This window comes from Calonectris borealis, chromosome 2 (assembly GCF_964195595.1).
Source record: "Calonectris borealis chromosome 2, bCalBor7.hap1.2, whole genome shotgun sequence".
Taxonomy (NCBI): Eukaryota; Metazoa; Chordata; class Aves; order Procellariiformes; family Procellariidae; genus Calonectris; species Calonectris borealis.
This window is the reverse complement of record NC_134313.1, coordinates 49,243,213-49,258,130: the sequence shown is the minus strand read 5'-3', so window position 1 is coordinate 49,258,130 and position 14,918 is coordinate 49,243,213. Positions and strand designations below refer to the sequence as shown.

Sequence of the window (14,918 nt, the reverse complement as noted above, 5' to 3'; positions counted from 1 at the left end):
CCCGGCGGGCACACGCTGAGGGGTGGGACCGCTTGCCGCCGCAGCTGGCCCCCGCGCCGGCGCCGGGCCCTCGTCCCTACCCGGCGGCGCCGCGGCCCCCGGCGCCTGCGGAAGGGGAGGTGCGCGGCGGCGGCATCGACGGGCCCCAGGAGGGCGGTGGGGCCGGCGCAGAGCGGTAGGCGGAGCGGGGAAGCCTCCCGGGCAGGGCGGAGCAGAGAGAGGGAGGGAGGGGAGGCTGCCCCGCCGTGTCATAGCAGCCCCACCGGGCCGGGAGGCGATCGCCATGGAAACCCAGGCCCCGGTCCCGCCCCTGCCCGCCCCGGGAGAGCGGCGGTGGGGCGTGGGTGCCGCCGGGAGCCGGGCCGGAGCTGCGGCGGGGCCGCTGGGAGGCGGCGGCCGCCGCAGTGGCTCCCTCCCCGGGCACCGCCAGGTAGAGCGCGGGGCGGGGGCGGGGGCGCGGGCGCTTCCCGGGCCGGGGAGAGACGGAGGGAGGGGCGGGGCGTGCGGCGCGCAGGCCGGGCCCGCTCCCCCACCCGCCTCCGCCGCAGCCCGGCCTCCCACCTGGTGCCAGGTGCCCACCCGCCATCTTCTCCCGGACCCCCAGCGCCCTCCACCCCGCGTCGTGTCCCTGCCCGGCGGCGCCCCGCGGGAGCGGCGCTCAGCTCGCTCAGCTCAGCTCGCCAGGGCGGGGCTTGTTCCTTGTCGCCGATCCACACGGAGCGGCTCTGACGTGTTGCCATGGCTGAGGGAGCCGCCGCCACGGCCGCGGCGGCGGCGGCAGCAGCAGCAGCAGCAGCAGCAGCAGCAGCCTGCTTCAGCGAGGACGATTTTTACTGTCCCGTCTGCCAGGAGGTGTTCAAAACGCCTGTGAGGACTGCGAACTGCCAGCACGTGTGGGTATTCCTCCCTCCCGCCCCCTCCACAAGCCTTTACCTCGCCTCCGCCGGCTCCCTGCCTTTTACTTTTCTGCCCCCCCACGCCCCAGCGCGCCGGCCCTCGGCCTGCAGCCAGCCGCGGCGGGAGGCGGGGCGCGCAGCGGGACCCGCGGAGCTCGGTATCTCCAGCCGCCCCGGGCACTGACACGCCGCCGCCGAGAGCTGGCTGTAAGGTTTGCTTGTATGCGAAGTGCTGCCCTAGCCTTCCCTCGCCTCTTTCTTTTGTAGCGAATGAGGACGGGTCAGTTAGGAAAGCCACCTCTTGAAGCAAGACCCCGGGCGCCTGGTCGGTGGTGGCCGAGTTTCACAGCCGGTGAAAACATCTTGCACATCTAACCTAACTCGCGGTTTTAACTTTATCGTTTCCTGTTCGTTTTCAGACGAGGACCATTGCATAGTTGTTCTCTCTTTTCAGTTCATCTATTCATAGTGGAAAAGCATGCATTTTTCAGAGGAACATTTAATTACAAAGTGCTTTGCTTTGGAGAGAAGCAAAATAGCTTTGGCAGTTGATAACACGAGGAGAAGAAAGCCCGAGGAGAACTGCGAAAGCTGATGAACTGAAATCTTTGGAAACGCATGCTAAATGAAGCTTTGCAGTATTTTTGGCTCTGCTTTAGGACAATAAACAGGAGTTACTCTGATAAGATTTTCCAGTATCATGTGTCTGCTGCACCATTTAATATCTCATTAATGATCAATCGGGTGTACAGTCAGTAAATAGTAAGATCTTTACCTAAAGTTCATTGCCAAGTTCCCCTGATTTCCGTATACTTCTTTGTAAGCACCTTTATTTCATTTTGCTTATATTTATAAAGATTTGTATTCAGTAGACTATTACTATGATATATATCTTTTTTCCCTAATAATCACCCAGCTCTCTTCCAGGACAAAGTATCTAACTCTCTTCGCTTTGCTGACCTGTGTTTGTGGTAACTTTTTAATTTAGGTTTTGCAGGAAGTGCTTCTTGACAGCTATCAGAGAAAGTGGAACACATTGTCCTCTCTGCCGGGGGAGCGTGACTAAAAAAGAAAGAACATATCCCAAAAGGGCTCTAGATGTTGAAAACAGTATGAAGAAAGCTTCTGGGGGCTGTAGATGCTGTGAGAAGCAGGTAGAGTAAAACTTTACAAAAAGTTGGATAAATTTTTCTTATTTTTGACCAGACACAGTTTTACTGTGTGTCATTCTTGTCTTGGAGCTAAAGAGCCTATAGCAGTTTGAACTTAGCTTTATATGGCTTGTGCATATACTAGGCGTGCAGTGCCTGCTAGGTATGCCTAACAAGTGTGAACTGAAAGAGGATCTTGTATTGTCTAGAAGGACTTTTTAAGTGGAGTGCTAGTTTTTCCCCAAAACAATGCGAAAACTGGATATAAGTATAAAACCAGCAAAAGATAAATTAGGCAACTGAAAATGAAAGTTGCAGATATATAGAAAACCTCAGAAACTTTCTCTATGGAAATGAAAGTGCTTAGAGCTACTGTAAAATTTAATTTAAAACCAAAAAATATGGGTCGATTACTCTCGGTGTACACACAATCATATGTAATTTCCCCTTGCCCCATCAGTCTGTTTACATTCCCCTTGTTTCCTTTGTAAAGAGGTCATTATTTTCAGAACATCGGGTGAAATCTTGACCCCCACTGAAATCAAGAGTAATCTCTCTTCTGATATAAATGGGTGTAGGATTTCAGCCACGCATTTTGTTTACATCAAATTGCATCAAATCCTGGTAGTTGTCTTCATGTTTGTTTTGTTTCACTTGGGACTTAGTTTTGCCAATGTGGAAATCAGCACTAGCGGAAAGCTGAGCTGCTTGCTTTGTTCCACATGATTCATTAGGATGAAAAGCTAGGAGAAAGAAACAATAACAAGTTGGTAAACTGGAAGGAAGAACCAAACAGATCCCCAGAAGAACTATAATGGAATTTAGGCACGGATGCACGAGATGTGATCTTGTTCAGCCTCTGAACCTGTAAGCACTTTCTGACAGTGCTGTTGAACCTGAAATTCTGATTTAGGGCATGTCCAGCACAGCTGTCTTCTGACAAATCTAAGCAATTCATTGTCTTACCTTTCATTTAAGCTGGATAGGCAGCTGTAAGTTGGTGTTAATTCACCTTTTTTTTTTCCCCTTCTTTTTTTTTTCTGAAAGAGAAAAGTTATGTATTCTCAGAACACACCTAATGCAAAAAGATCTTTGCTCTGCACAAGGTAACAGCAGGCCAGAGAAGACTGAAGGAGCAGTGGTGCTTATCCCATCCTCATGGCCCCTGTCTGTCGTAGCTCATCAGTTATTGATCCTGGATGTAGGAGGTGTAGTTCCTGTGAATTTGTTTCAGTTAAATGGAGTTTACTCGCATCTTTGACCCCTGAGAGAGCTCTCTCAGTTGCCTGGCTGTTGGGGGTTTGGGGAGTGGGAATGTTCTCCAGTCTCACAGAGTGACAGAGGCTCTATGGAAAAAGGAATCGAAGATCTCCTGTCGGGGAGGAAAATGTTCATGCTGAGAGGGGAGACACAAGTTCTGGTTTTTGCTGCATATGATGTCTATACAATTCCTGCATGCGTTACTTTCTGTTGGCAGAATTATCTCTTCCTTCTATCCCTGGATTGTTTAGTATAACTTCAATAATTTGGCATTTCATTTACAGGTTAGATTTTCGTGGATGAGACAACATTATAAAACGTGTAAGAAGTATCAGGATGAATATGGTGTTTCCTCTATTATTCCAAACTTACAGATTTCCCAAGATTCAACAGGGAACAGGTAATCAGGGAGTTTTATGTATAACAATGCATCTTCTTCTTTTTGCACCCCCCACCCACCCCCCCTCGAAAGCTTTTTTTTTCCAGGGCATGCCTTCTTTTTGTAATAATTATTGTCCATATTTTTGTGCTTCAACAAAATGACAGTTTTTCCTGGTCTTTTTCTTTACTCTTAGCATACAGAAGAAAACCTTTCTACATGATGGTTTGGAATGTCTTCTAGGGGCTCTCCTAAAGAGTGTATAGTATTTGTGGCGTGCTTTCCTTGCCTTGACAGCATTTGAGCAGCTGCCTTTGTAACAGATTTCATAATATTTAGCGCCAGGGAAGTTTCCTTCTCTTTTTATTCCCCCTCCCCTTTCCTAAGTCTGTTTTAGTGGGTGTCCTGTTTCAAAACATTACTGTGCAAGCTTTTGCCTTCTGATTGAATTTATTTTGAACGGATCTCTTACGAAACATGTAAGGAACTCCAGTATGTTACACACTATAAAATACAAACGCCACTTACCATTTGTTTTCAGGCAGTAAAGCTAAAGAACTTTACTTTTACATACCTTCTGACTGATGTATCTGGTTTGGTTGGGGATTTTTGTTTATTTTTGAAGACCTTTTTTTACATACTAGTTTCACAGGGCTTTATTATATATAGCCTGTCCTTTATTTACTCTGCTTTTCTATTTTCTATTTTTAGCAGTATGAACTTCTCTGTGTTTGGTTTTCAACCCATCAGAATATTGAAAGTGGAAGTTTAAGCTGTTACCAGAACTAGTTGCAGCAATGTTTCACTGAAGTGTCTGGCTATTGTTATAGCATTATTTATTGACTATGCCACAGTAGAATATCTGTGCTTATAGTATCACAGAAATATAAAAAAATATACCGTCATCATATTTGTGATTGTAAATATTCGTGTTCTTAGGATGATCAGCATGTCTGAGCAGTTTCTTCTGGCTTAGCTAGAGGTGCATATAGGGTCAGATTTACTTTCTGAAATGGTCCTGTTTGTCACTCTTACTTTAGGAAATAGTTTATTTTGTGCACAGCGTAAGGTAATTTTTCTTGCTGTAGTTGAAAGTTGTAAATTATTTGTGTAAATACATGGCAGTTAAATGCCTATTTACATAGTCCTAAGTCAAAACACTTAGAAAGTGCTACCTATCTTGTATTCACATAGTTCATAATGCCTTTTGAGCTACTTGGCTGTAATCTCCATTACTATTCTTGTTGACTACATGTCTGTTATATTATATACCACTTCCCCATAAAGTTGTGTAGTATCCCGCTAAGGGTCACCATGGTAACTAAATACTGAAACATACCTTGATCCAAAGGAAAAGTTGAGAGTTAAAATATGTGCTATTATATATTTTGCCTTGAAATTCATGGGACTTAATGGATTCCCTCCCCACCCCCGTCACTGTTAAACTTTTAAAAAATTTGATAGTGGAGTAAAATAATCTCAATTTTCATTGTTTTTTTTTTCTTGACTTCATTTAAAGTAGCAGGAGTGATGCAATATCTGATAATGGCGAGATGGCTAATAATCAAATACTTCAAGGAGAAACAAGGTAGGCTGCTTATTTTTCTATAGTTATTATTGAAATACATCCAGACAGTCATAGTGCAAGCTTCTATTAACTTTAAAAAAACCCCACACATAAGCACCTACAACAAGTTGTATTAAAAAAACCCTGTAGTTTCTTCTACATTTGCAGCTATACATTAGAGTTTGTTTTTTTCAGTAATTTCCTGAAGGATTTGCACTGAAAGGTGTTACCAGTAAGTAAGAAAAGGGTGCAGCTGCAATTGCAACAAAAGAATTTTGTAAAGTCTAAGTCTCAGAAGAATGGATTTAGACGTACAAATAATAAATGTGCTTTAAAATTGAATTTGGAAGTAGCACCGGAACTCGATTAGATCTGCTACTATGTCAGTGAGAGTGGGGTTTTTTTGTTGTTATCAAAATAAAGGAAAACAATGACAAGATAACAGATGAATTAAGCTTTCTGTAACACTATTTCTAAAACTCTCTTTTCTGTTTAATACTGTGTATTTCTGTTTACAGTGGACACCCAACCTTCAAATGCCCCCTGTGTCAGGAAGCCAATTTTACCAGACAACGCTTGCTGGATCATTGTAATAATAGACATCTTTATCAGATAGTTCCTGTAGTAAGTAGAGTTGCTTATGTATGCTTCTTAAGCTACTTGCATTATAATTATGTGAACAATTTTAAATGTGCAATAGCTACTCTATATCTGTAAGGATCACTGTGGTCTGCGAAAGACAATATACTTAATGCAGTGCATTTAACTTGAGGAGTGACTTTTGTTTGAAAAAGTTTCTTGTCCAGCTTCTTGTCGGTTCTAAGGCATTTCTGACTTAGCTGTCTCATTTATCTTGATGTGAAACAAACTCAGTTTTTGAGCCTGACACTTTTACTCTTCTTCATTTAGTAATTCAGATCTGTTTCTATGGAATCCCATTTGTAATGAAACTATTGTTTCATGTGAAACCTACAGTTACTTGAAAAGTAATCCAAGGTAATCAAAGGGAGTGAAGGAGAAAAATCTGTTTGGTTTTCTATTCTTTTAATCTGTATACGGTGTGTTATTTTTTCTTTCGGCTTACTTGATCATCTCAATTGTATGAAAATCCTCCCAAACAATAAGTAGGATGCGGTAATCACTTTCTTTTCTAAATTCTAAGCAACAGAAATTGACAAAAGGAGTGCCAGACAGACATGATAATCCCCCAGTCCTAAGAGAAACATTTAAGAAATTTGGCAAGTTGAAATGTAATTTTTGAACATTACACAATTGAGGAAAAGAACACTTAGAATTATGATTTTATGTGAACATCTTTACTGTATTTTGGTAGTGGATGAGTAATAGACTAGTTATTCCTGTAGAACATGTCTTTAATGCATTCTGTATTACCAATAACTTTTTTTTAATTCTCTCTCTTTCCCCGTCCCCTCCAAATTCAGATCTGTCCTATTTGTGTATCTCTTCCTTGGGCAGATACTAACCAGGTTACTAGAAATCTTGTTAGCCATCTAAATCTAAGACACCGGTTTGACTACGGAGAATTTGTGGTAAGCTGCTTCTTCTTTGATGTGTAGGGGAATAAATGGTAACTTTTCTATAAATAAAAATGCCAAATAAAATTGTACCAAACTTGTTTGTGCTCTGGACATGCTATGTTCCTGCTCTGTACAGAACTCAGAAGTAGGCCTGTCTGTTCTTGAACTTTCTATTATCAACATGAAGTGCTACCGGGAATAGGTTTTGTCAACAGCTCTGCTCCAAACTGATGACTTACATCTTTAGCTTAGCGTTCTCAATCTGAACTATTTGTTCCTCCAGAACAGTTTATTACTGCTGTTTCTGGGGGAAATAAAATAGATGCTACTCTGTTTTATAGACATTTTTGACCTTTTATGGCAGAAATGGCTAAATCATAATTCTCAGGACTCAAAGTGCAGCTTGACTAGCTGCTACAGCCTCTCTTCCAGTATGTTGCGAGAGAGGCTGCAATGTGAAAAAGAGATATGTCATTACATCATTGTTCTGGTTGCCTTCTTTCAGGCTCACTTTGAGTAAATGACCTTGGAGTAGATGCAGAACTACATACACAGATGTAGTCAGTGGGTGGATCGTAGGTCAAGCCAACCAGTTGAGTTCCGCATGTGGGATCAGAGAGCTGGAGGGTTTGTGTTGTAGTTTCTACAGAGTTTGACAGGCTTTGGGGTACACTGCTTGAGTTTTGTGTGGGATGAGCATAGTATTTGAGGCATAGGCAGCCTCACTGATTAAAGGTGGCAGAGATGATGCATATTGTTCTTTGTGTTGAGTGATTTGTGACAAAGGCATGATGAGCTAGGAGATTAATATGGAGGATTGGGCTCTTTAACATGAGTGCATCTTGCATGTTTGCGCATGTAAAACTGGTGATTGGAGTTCTGATTGGGGGAAGCTGCCAGAATTGCGCTAAAAAGGCATATTAACATCTTGGAAGATAGCTCTTCAAAAGTAGCAGTGTTAACCACTTGTCTTTTGTGATACATGTTTGCTTTCTCATTTTAAGCAGTCTATTCTCAACAATCTATGATTACTGTTGTCTGGGGATCACATTTTGTTTTTATTAATGGAGGATGTTATGGCTGGTTGGAAGCCCTGTTATAAGAATTGCGTGACACAGTCAGCTTTCCTGAGCTGGCTATTTTGTAATGTAATTGAGCCAGGGAGAGAAGATGGACCCTTCTGCTTAATGAGCCTTGTCCCACTGTCTGATTCTTCTCCTGTCTCATGTATCTCTTGGTACTTGGTTAAAAAGATACTGTGCAATATAAACAGTCATCTAGTACTCATAAACATGGAGAGTCTTCATCTAGGTGCCAATTCCTATGTAAAAATGTGGAAAATGAATGATTAAGCTAAGGACTATGGTACATCTTGAGTATTTGTCCATTTTGATGATGTTTTCATTTTGTTTAGAATCTTCAGCTTGATGAAGAAGCCCAATACCAAAATGCAGTTCAAGAATCCTGTCATGTGAACTTTTAAAGTATAGCCCCCCTTCATCTTACTGATTATCTGAAAGAAAAATTACATTAATTCTGTTGGTGATCTGAAGTGTATATTAATAAAAATGGTATTCAGTAACCACTTTTCAGGCTTAACTTTTATCCACGCTCATAAGGACTTTTCATAAATGATTTTGCTGAAACTCAAACTTGACATCTTTATTGAGATCTGTCCCTGTGGAATTAGGGACCTTTTTGGATTGATTGTCTTGATTTTCTTGAACTTTTACTACTCTGTTAATTACATGGTTTCTTTTATTAATGTCAGATATTTTAATTCACAACTTTGAAAGTATCTTTAGAACGACATGCAAAGATGCTCTGTTGCACAGTTGAGTTTCCTTAAGTTCAGCTGTCATCTGCTAAGATATCTATGAGATGATAATTTTTTTTTCTTCTCCTGCCCAAGGACAAAGTTTTACTTGATGTTGTGGTTTGTTTTTACCAATACTATGTGAATGAAAATAACAACAACTTAAGAAATAGAAAAAATTGTTTTCTATAGATCAACAATGCAGAGCAGGTTTTTCCTCACCTTTCATTGAGAAAGAATGATGCCATTGCCTAGGAATAATTACATCTATTTTTTCCCCTTTTGGAGCATAACGGAAATAGGACGCTTGCTTACTAACGTGATGGGTGAGGAGTTTTCCCGGTACTCCCAACTGCTAAGGAAGATGACATACATTCATCTGAGCAATTCAAGATGACATGCAAAAAGGTACACTTTTTCGGTATATGACTGTGACCAGCTAGTTTTTCATTTTGTTGGAGCTTTTTAAGAACTTCTTTGTTGCATTTGGAATTCAAGTTTTGGTCTGTTCTGTCTTTCATGGAAGGCTGTGTAACTAGAGAACTAACTAGCTTCAGAACTACCAACACTCAGAAATGAACTTGTTTATTTTGGTAAGACTGTTTAAAGCTTGGACATCCCCTGTATCCAAAGGCTTTGAAAAAACAGTTGAGAAGAAAAACTTGCTCTAAAATAGTTACCAACGTATTTTAAGAGTTCCTATTCTAGATTTCCACATTCCCAGCAAGACCATCAGTAAAATCGGAGAAAACAGAGCAATAATGCAATTTTGAATTCAAACGGAAAATCCGCTTGTAAAAAACTTTAAGGTCTTTAATACTAATGGGGAGAAGGGGAAAGAAAGCTGCACAGCTTATATTTTGTACGTTTAAATAGAGACTGTTCTGAATGTATACTTTTTAGGACTGACTCTTCATCCTGTGTTGCCATAGCCCATAGTCAAACTACTGTTCTTAATGGGTATTGTATACATGGTGGAGACCATCCCCAGTAATCTTCCTGGTCTAGTTGGTGATTTATGTGTATTAATAACAGTTGTGCAGCCAAAGTACAATCTGCTTCTTGTGTCCTGGCTCCCATTTGCTCTCCAAATAGATTATGATTATTATCCCAGTATTATGAAATACTGGGATATTTCATATTCTAAAACTGGTAAGATTGAAATGCCTCATTCTGCAATGTAATGGGTTTCAGAACTGAATCTTAGTTCTAATATATTGAGCATTGGAACTAAAACACTGTACACTGTATCTTGACATTTCTATCTTCTGTTTTTTAAGAGTGTAAAACATTACTGAAGGCATAGCTGGCTAAAATACAGAGAAAGTTGGCTATTTCAGAAATGTCTAAAGGTTATATCCTTTTTATAACAACTTAACATGTCTTGCATTTTGTTACTGGCTTAATACAGTATTTTGGCAGCAGGCCATGCCTTGATCTTATACTCAACTTCCCTCTTTGCCCCCAGTACTCTTGTCTGCGTATTCTCACTCGTCTGTCAGCTCTAGTGCTTGTGTGACCACATACTGATTTGGAGTGGTTCACTGATCCAACTGTAAAGGTTGTTTGGATTTTTTACTTTCTTTTTTTCCTCTATAAAGCCAACTATGAAATAGTACCCTTTGACAGAAAGGAATTTCAAGATAGCCTGTTGCTAAAGTTTTAGCTTTTTAAAATAAAAACGCATACCGTGGTGATTTTATTACTGCATACATTTCCTAAGGAATTTAATAGTTATATGTAAGTTTAGTTAACTTTTTTAGATTCAATAAAATATTTATATGATCTGGTAATAAATGCCTACAGCCAATACAGATTCAGAATGCCTCATGGACACTGGAACTAGCTATTTCTATTACTTGAACATGTCTTGAGAATTGCAAATGAAATTACACCTATTTTAAAACTCTGGGAAACAGATTTTTCTATAGCAATAATTAGTTCTCACTTGATGCACAGTTGCTGAGCATTTTAGTCATGTTTAAATGTTGAGAGACTTGAATACACATTTTAAAGCAACAAATGTGTATAAATGCAATAAAAAAACCTTGCAAAATGTTTATGCTCTTTACTTGCATATGTTAAAATCTGTATTGGCAGGCGCTGCCTTGCTTAGGATTTTATACTTTTAGTATGAAGAGATTACATCAATACATTCACTAGGTAAGCGTTTAATGAAAATGAAACAATCTATTTAAATATGCTGCTGCTGGTCATGATCTTTCTCACTGAAACTCGGACGTACACAAACAGCTGTGTATTTGTGATGGGTGATGCTTGTACTTGAAACATGCAATCTTTACTAGAAAATCGCTGTTTAACAATGTTTTCATGTTCACGTTGCATTGTGTATGGTTTCAATATGGTATATTATGTTTGAATTGTACCTTCTATTTTTTCTCCTATTAAAGTATTTTATTTTCTGTTTGTCTCTTTGTTGCATAATAAAGATGATCAGTCTCCTTGATGCTACTTCTTCCTTTCCAGATGTTTTCTGAACTTAATTACATGGTCAGTTCTATGCCTTCACACTTTAAATGATTAGAATGGTGCTTATGCTGCTGGAACCAAAGAGTTGTGACTCATCATCCTCTCGTGAGCTGACAAGTTATCTTATATCACATCTTAAGATCTTTTTATGAGCAGAAAAGACGATAGGTTGGACAAAACTCATCCATGCTTCTTTTCTGCCTCCCATGTTCATATGTTGCTGTCCCATGTGATTTTAATACAGAAATAACCTCCTAAAAGGAGAGAGAAAGAGGTATGTAACACTTGGGGCCAATAGCAAAACCTTGTTATTTAAAGGTAGATTTGCTAAGAAGAGGTAATGTTTTTCTGAGGAAAGAATTGTCAATAAGTTTTGGGGTGGTTGCAGTATTGGACCAGCAAGGTGGCATCTAGATGATTTATCCTTCTGCCCTGTATTTCTGAGCTGAAAAATCCTTTGGGGTTTTTTTTGTGCTTTTACATTCTAAGGATATACAGATGTTAATACGGTTATGAAATTGAGTTAATGTATTATTTTGAATGCTAGAAATATAGCAAAAAATTGTAAATTTACTTTTTATTATTTTATTGTTCCTTTCCCCGTAGAATGTAGTTTTCTGAACTCTAAATGGGCTATTGTATCTCGTAAATCTGGTTGTAAGCCCTTTGCTAGAGATACCATTTAATTTTCTTTTATTATAGCAATGCGTATTTCATTATTTAGAGAGAATGCACTCAACGTGTTTAATTCTCATTGGCAGTACATTGGTTATAGGATACGTGAGCTCTGCAGAACTCCTCTTTGTCCTGCTCCAGTCCTAAGCCAGGGCTTCATTTCGAAGGAGAGAGAGGGACTTTGTGCACCCAGGTCATCTTCTGACAGGTGGTCAGGGCTAGAAGGTTTTCTGTATTTGGGAAGCGTTCATGTGTCCCTCTTCTTAGATGGGCTTTTGAGTCCGGTGAGATTTGAACACATGAGTGTCTGTGAGGACTCTGCTATAAAAAAAGTACACCTAGTGTATTTTTTATATCTTTTGTTTTGTGCTGAAACAAACACTAATTCACGGACGCTCTTAAGAGATATGTACTTTTCTATGTCTTGTAAAGACCGTGCCATTTGTGAAATGACTACAGAACCTGGCAGCCAAGGTTTGTTTTATTGTAGGCAAGCAGAGCTACAAGAATATCTGACAAAAGCATCTTCAGGGTTCTTTTAGAATTGGAGAAACTAGCAATGAAAGGGCACAAACACTACATGGTCTGTTCTCAGTACAGTGTGCATTTAAACTTGCTCTTGTGTCCTGTTGCGGGTATGTTTGAGAACACATAGGAGACAAAATTCAGGGCCTCTACTATGAGAAGGCTTTTCAATAATGTTAAAATTGCCACTTCCCAGTGAATTGCTAGACTTTTAGTAGGGTCAAAGTGTGGACTTTTTTTTTCCCTCATGAGTAAAGTAGATCTGTACTGTTTCTTACTCTCCTTAAACTATAGGTCTGCTTTGGGAAGGACCACTTTTAATCTCTTCATTTTCCAGCCCTAACCAGCCTTATTCTATCTGTAACATTTTCCTCTGCCCCCCTCCCCCCCCCACCCCTCCCCCCAGTCATATATCTCTATTTTTGTGGACATGATCAGGAAAGAGCTAGGAAAGTAAATTTTATTTTTATACCCCCACCGTCTCCCAAGCTGTTAGGAAATTGAAAAGGAAAAAAAAAAAAGGGGGGGGGGGGAGAAAATCATCACTGCCAAATGCATTCTGTGGAAAGCATCTAATTCCATTTTAAATCTTTGCCTTAAATCCTCTGTACACATTTAGGATGCATTCCTCAGCTCCATGAAGCTGCAGGTCATTTCCCAGGGCTTAGTGACAGAATACTGTTTTTATGAACTTGCTTAAGCTTATGAGGACGCTTTGTCACTGAGAAAAGTGTTCCTCACTATTACTTTATATTCTTTCTCTACTCTTGTGTTTCTCTCTCTCTTTTTTCCTCTGTATGTATTTGCCTACAGCAATTCTCATAAGTTTACCCTGCCTGTTTCCCTCCCACTCCCCTTTCTGTCTTTTAAAGTAATCAGCAATTAAATAGCTAAGATTTTATTACTTATCTACTAAGTATTGTCTCATATTCTGTGTGTTTTATAAGGCCCTCTGGCTGTACCCTCAATATCTTGGGGCTGATGTGAGCCTCAGGGGTAAATAGAGTAACTAAGGAACTTAGCATCAATAATTTCCAGAGTTCGCCTGCCATGTTTACTTCTATGACTGGAGGAGTTTATATTTATCAGAATGTGTTTGCAGTTTGAAAGAATCTGAATGTCCTACTAGTTGGATTTTTTTTTTTTTTTGAATGCTAGAAGCATTTACTTTGTTGTTTTCTTTTGGGGGGAGGATATTTTTTTGGATTGGAGAGACCAGGATGATGTTTAAAATCAAAAACATCTCAGGCAGATCTGCTCTTTAACAGCAATAGGCACTTGTTTTTTAGAAAGCCTTGCATTAAGTTCTCTGTTTTTGCAGGTGTGGACAGAAGCCAGTAGGAAGATGGTGGCTTTTTTTCTCCAGGGTAACAGTTGTGGCAGTAGTGTCACGGAAGGTGCGATTTATGTGCCACCTCAGTTACGAGACTGTTCAAACTTCAGTAGTTCCTCTTAGGAATTTTTCTTTCGTAATTCAAACCACAAGAGGGCACTGAATATTTTTGGGTTGTCTCTAAGTGAGTGTAGTATTTAAGGATGCTAATTCACTAAGTAGTTGTACTCTGAGACATTTTTAGATATGGGATTTCTATCCAGATGTTTCATAAAATGTAATAAATCTTTTATATGTTTTAGGGGTTAAGTGACTGGGGTCATTCCAATCTACAGAAAGAATATTTCTAGCTGCTTTAAAACCTCAGACTTACAGATTTACTTGTGTGCTTTATTGTCTGTGGCAAGTAAGCTGTGTTCTCCCCGGACTCCACTCTGGGAAGAACTGAGTGCTCCCCAATTCACCAGTGAACATAAAATGTAACATGTTCATGCAAACTCCATTTACTTGCAAGACCTTTCCTTCCCCAACCGCGCTCTTTAGAGGTCATCTTTAAAACTAAAGCGTTGTAGTGCACACAGGAGTCACACGGGGGCATCTGAGGACTGCTGAGATAATGGGCAATGGGGTTATTGCTGATTTTTGACTTCTTGCTTTCTGAAACTGCACACGTCAACGACTTCGCCAATTCCATCTGCTGCGGTGATGAGGTCCACCAGGTGCCAAGTGCAGGTATGCTTCGTTATCCCTTCCTGTCACTTAGGTCTTTTAAGTTGTTCTCTGGCAGCACACACAATAGTTTGGGGTTTCTACAGGCCTCTGGAATAAAGAGAGAAATTCTCCCAGCTAAGGCTCATGCTCCATCATCTGAGAGAGAACTAAGTATCCCTGGAGTGTGCTTCTGTAGTGGCATGATACTTGGTGGCCAGCTACAGCCACCTTAGTAGCCACATAACAATCACAGTCTGTTTCACACTGTAATCTGATTCATATTTACCATAAAATATGTTTGTGTAAAAACATGTCAGACGTGACTCAGATTCCTGTGAAAGGGGGAGAGTTGTAATCCTGTATGAGTAATTATTTAATTTATGAAAGATTGTTTTCTCACACAGAATAAAAGATAATGGTTAAAGTACATGTCTGAAGTGGCAGTGGGCAGTAAGGGCTGCAATGTTATACACCCAAGTTTCTGCTGTTTGCTTTTTAACCTTGCTTTTTAATTTACCTGTAACTAAGCAGTGGGAGGAAACTGAAGGTCTGCTTCATTTTCTTGATAACTCTTAAT

At 40.4% G+C, this 14,918-nt stretch overlaps 1 protein-coding gene across 5 annotated transcripts; it reads left to right on the top strand.

The window, feature by feature from the left end:
* The first annotated feature begins 384 nt into the window (after positions 1–384).
* On the top strand, positions 385–11,079 carry RNF138 (ring finger protein 138). 5 transcript variants are annotated; one of them, XM_075141917.1, is made up of 7 exons: positions 385–893; positions 1,885–2,050; positions 3,592–3,707; positions 5,209–5,274; positions 5,772–5,877; positions 6,696–6,803; positions 8,206–11,079. In XM_075141917.1, the coding sequence occupies exons 1-7, from the start codon at positions 739–741 to the stop codon at positions 8,272–8,274; spliced, it is 786 nt and encodes a 261-aa protein (XP_074998018.1). In that variant the 5' UTR covers positions 385–738; the 3' UTR covers positions 8,275–11,079. The 5 variants fall into 5 exon arrangements, with proteins under 5 accessions (XP_074998018.1, XP_074998021.1, XP_074998019.1 ...); XM_075141920.1 differs by having other exon boundaries at positions 387–893; positions 5,206–5,274; positions 6,730–6,803; positions 8,896–11,079; XM_075141918.1 differs by having other exon boundaries at positions 388–893; positions 5,206–5,274; positions 8,896–11,079.
* The last annotated feature ends 3,839 nt before the right edge of the window (positions 11,080–14,918 follow it).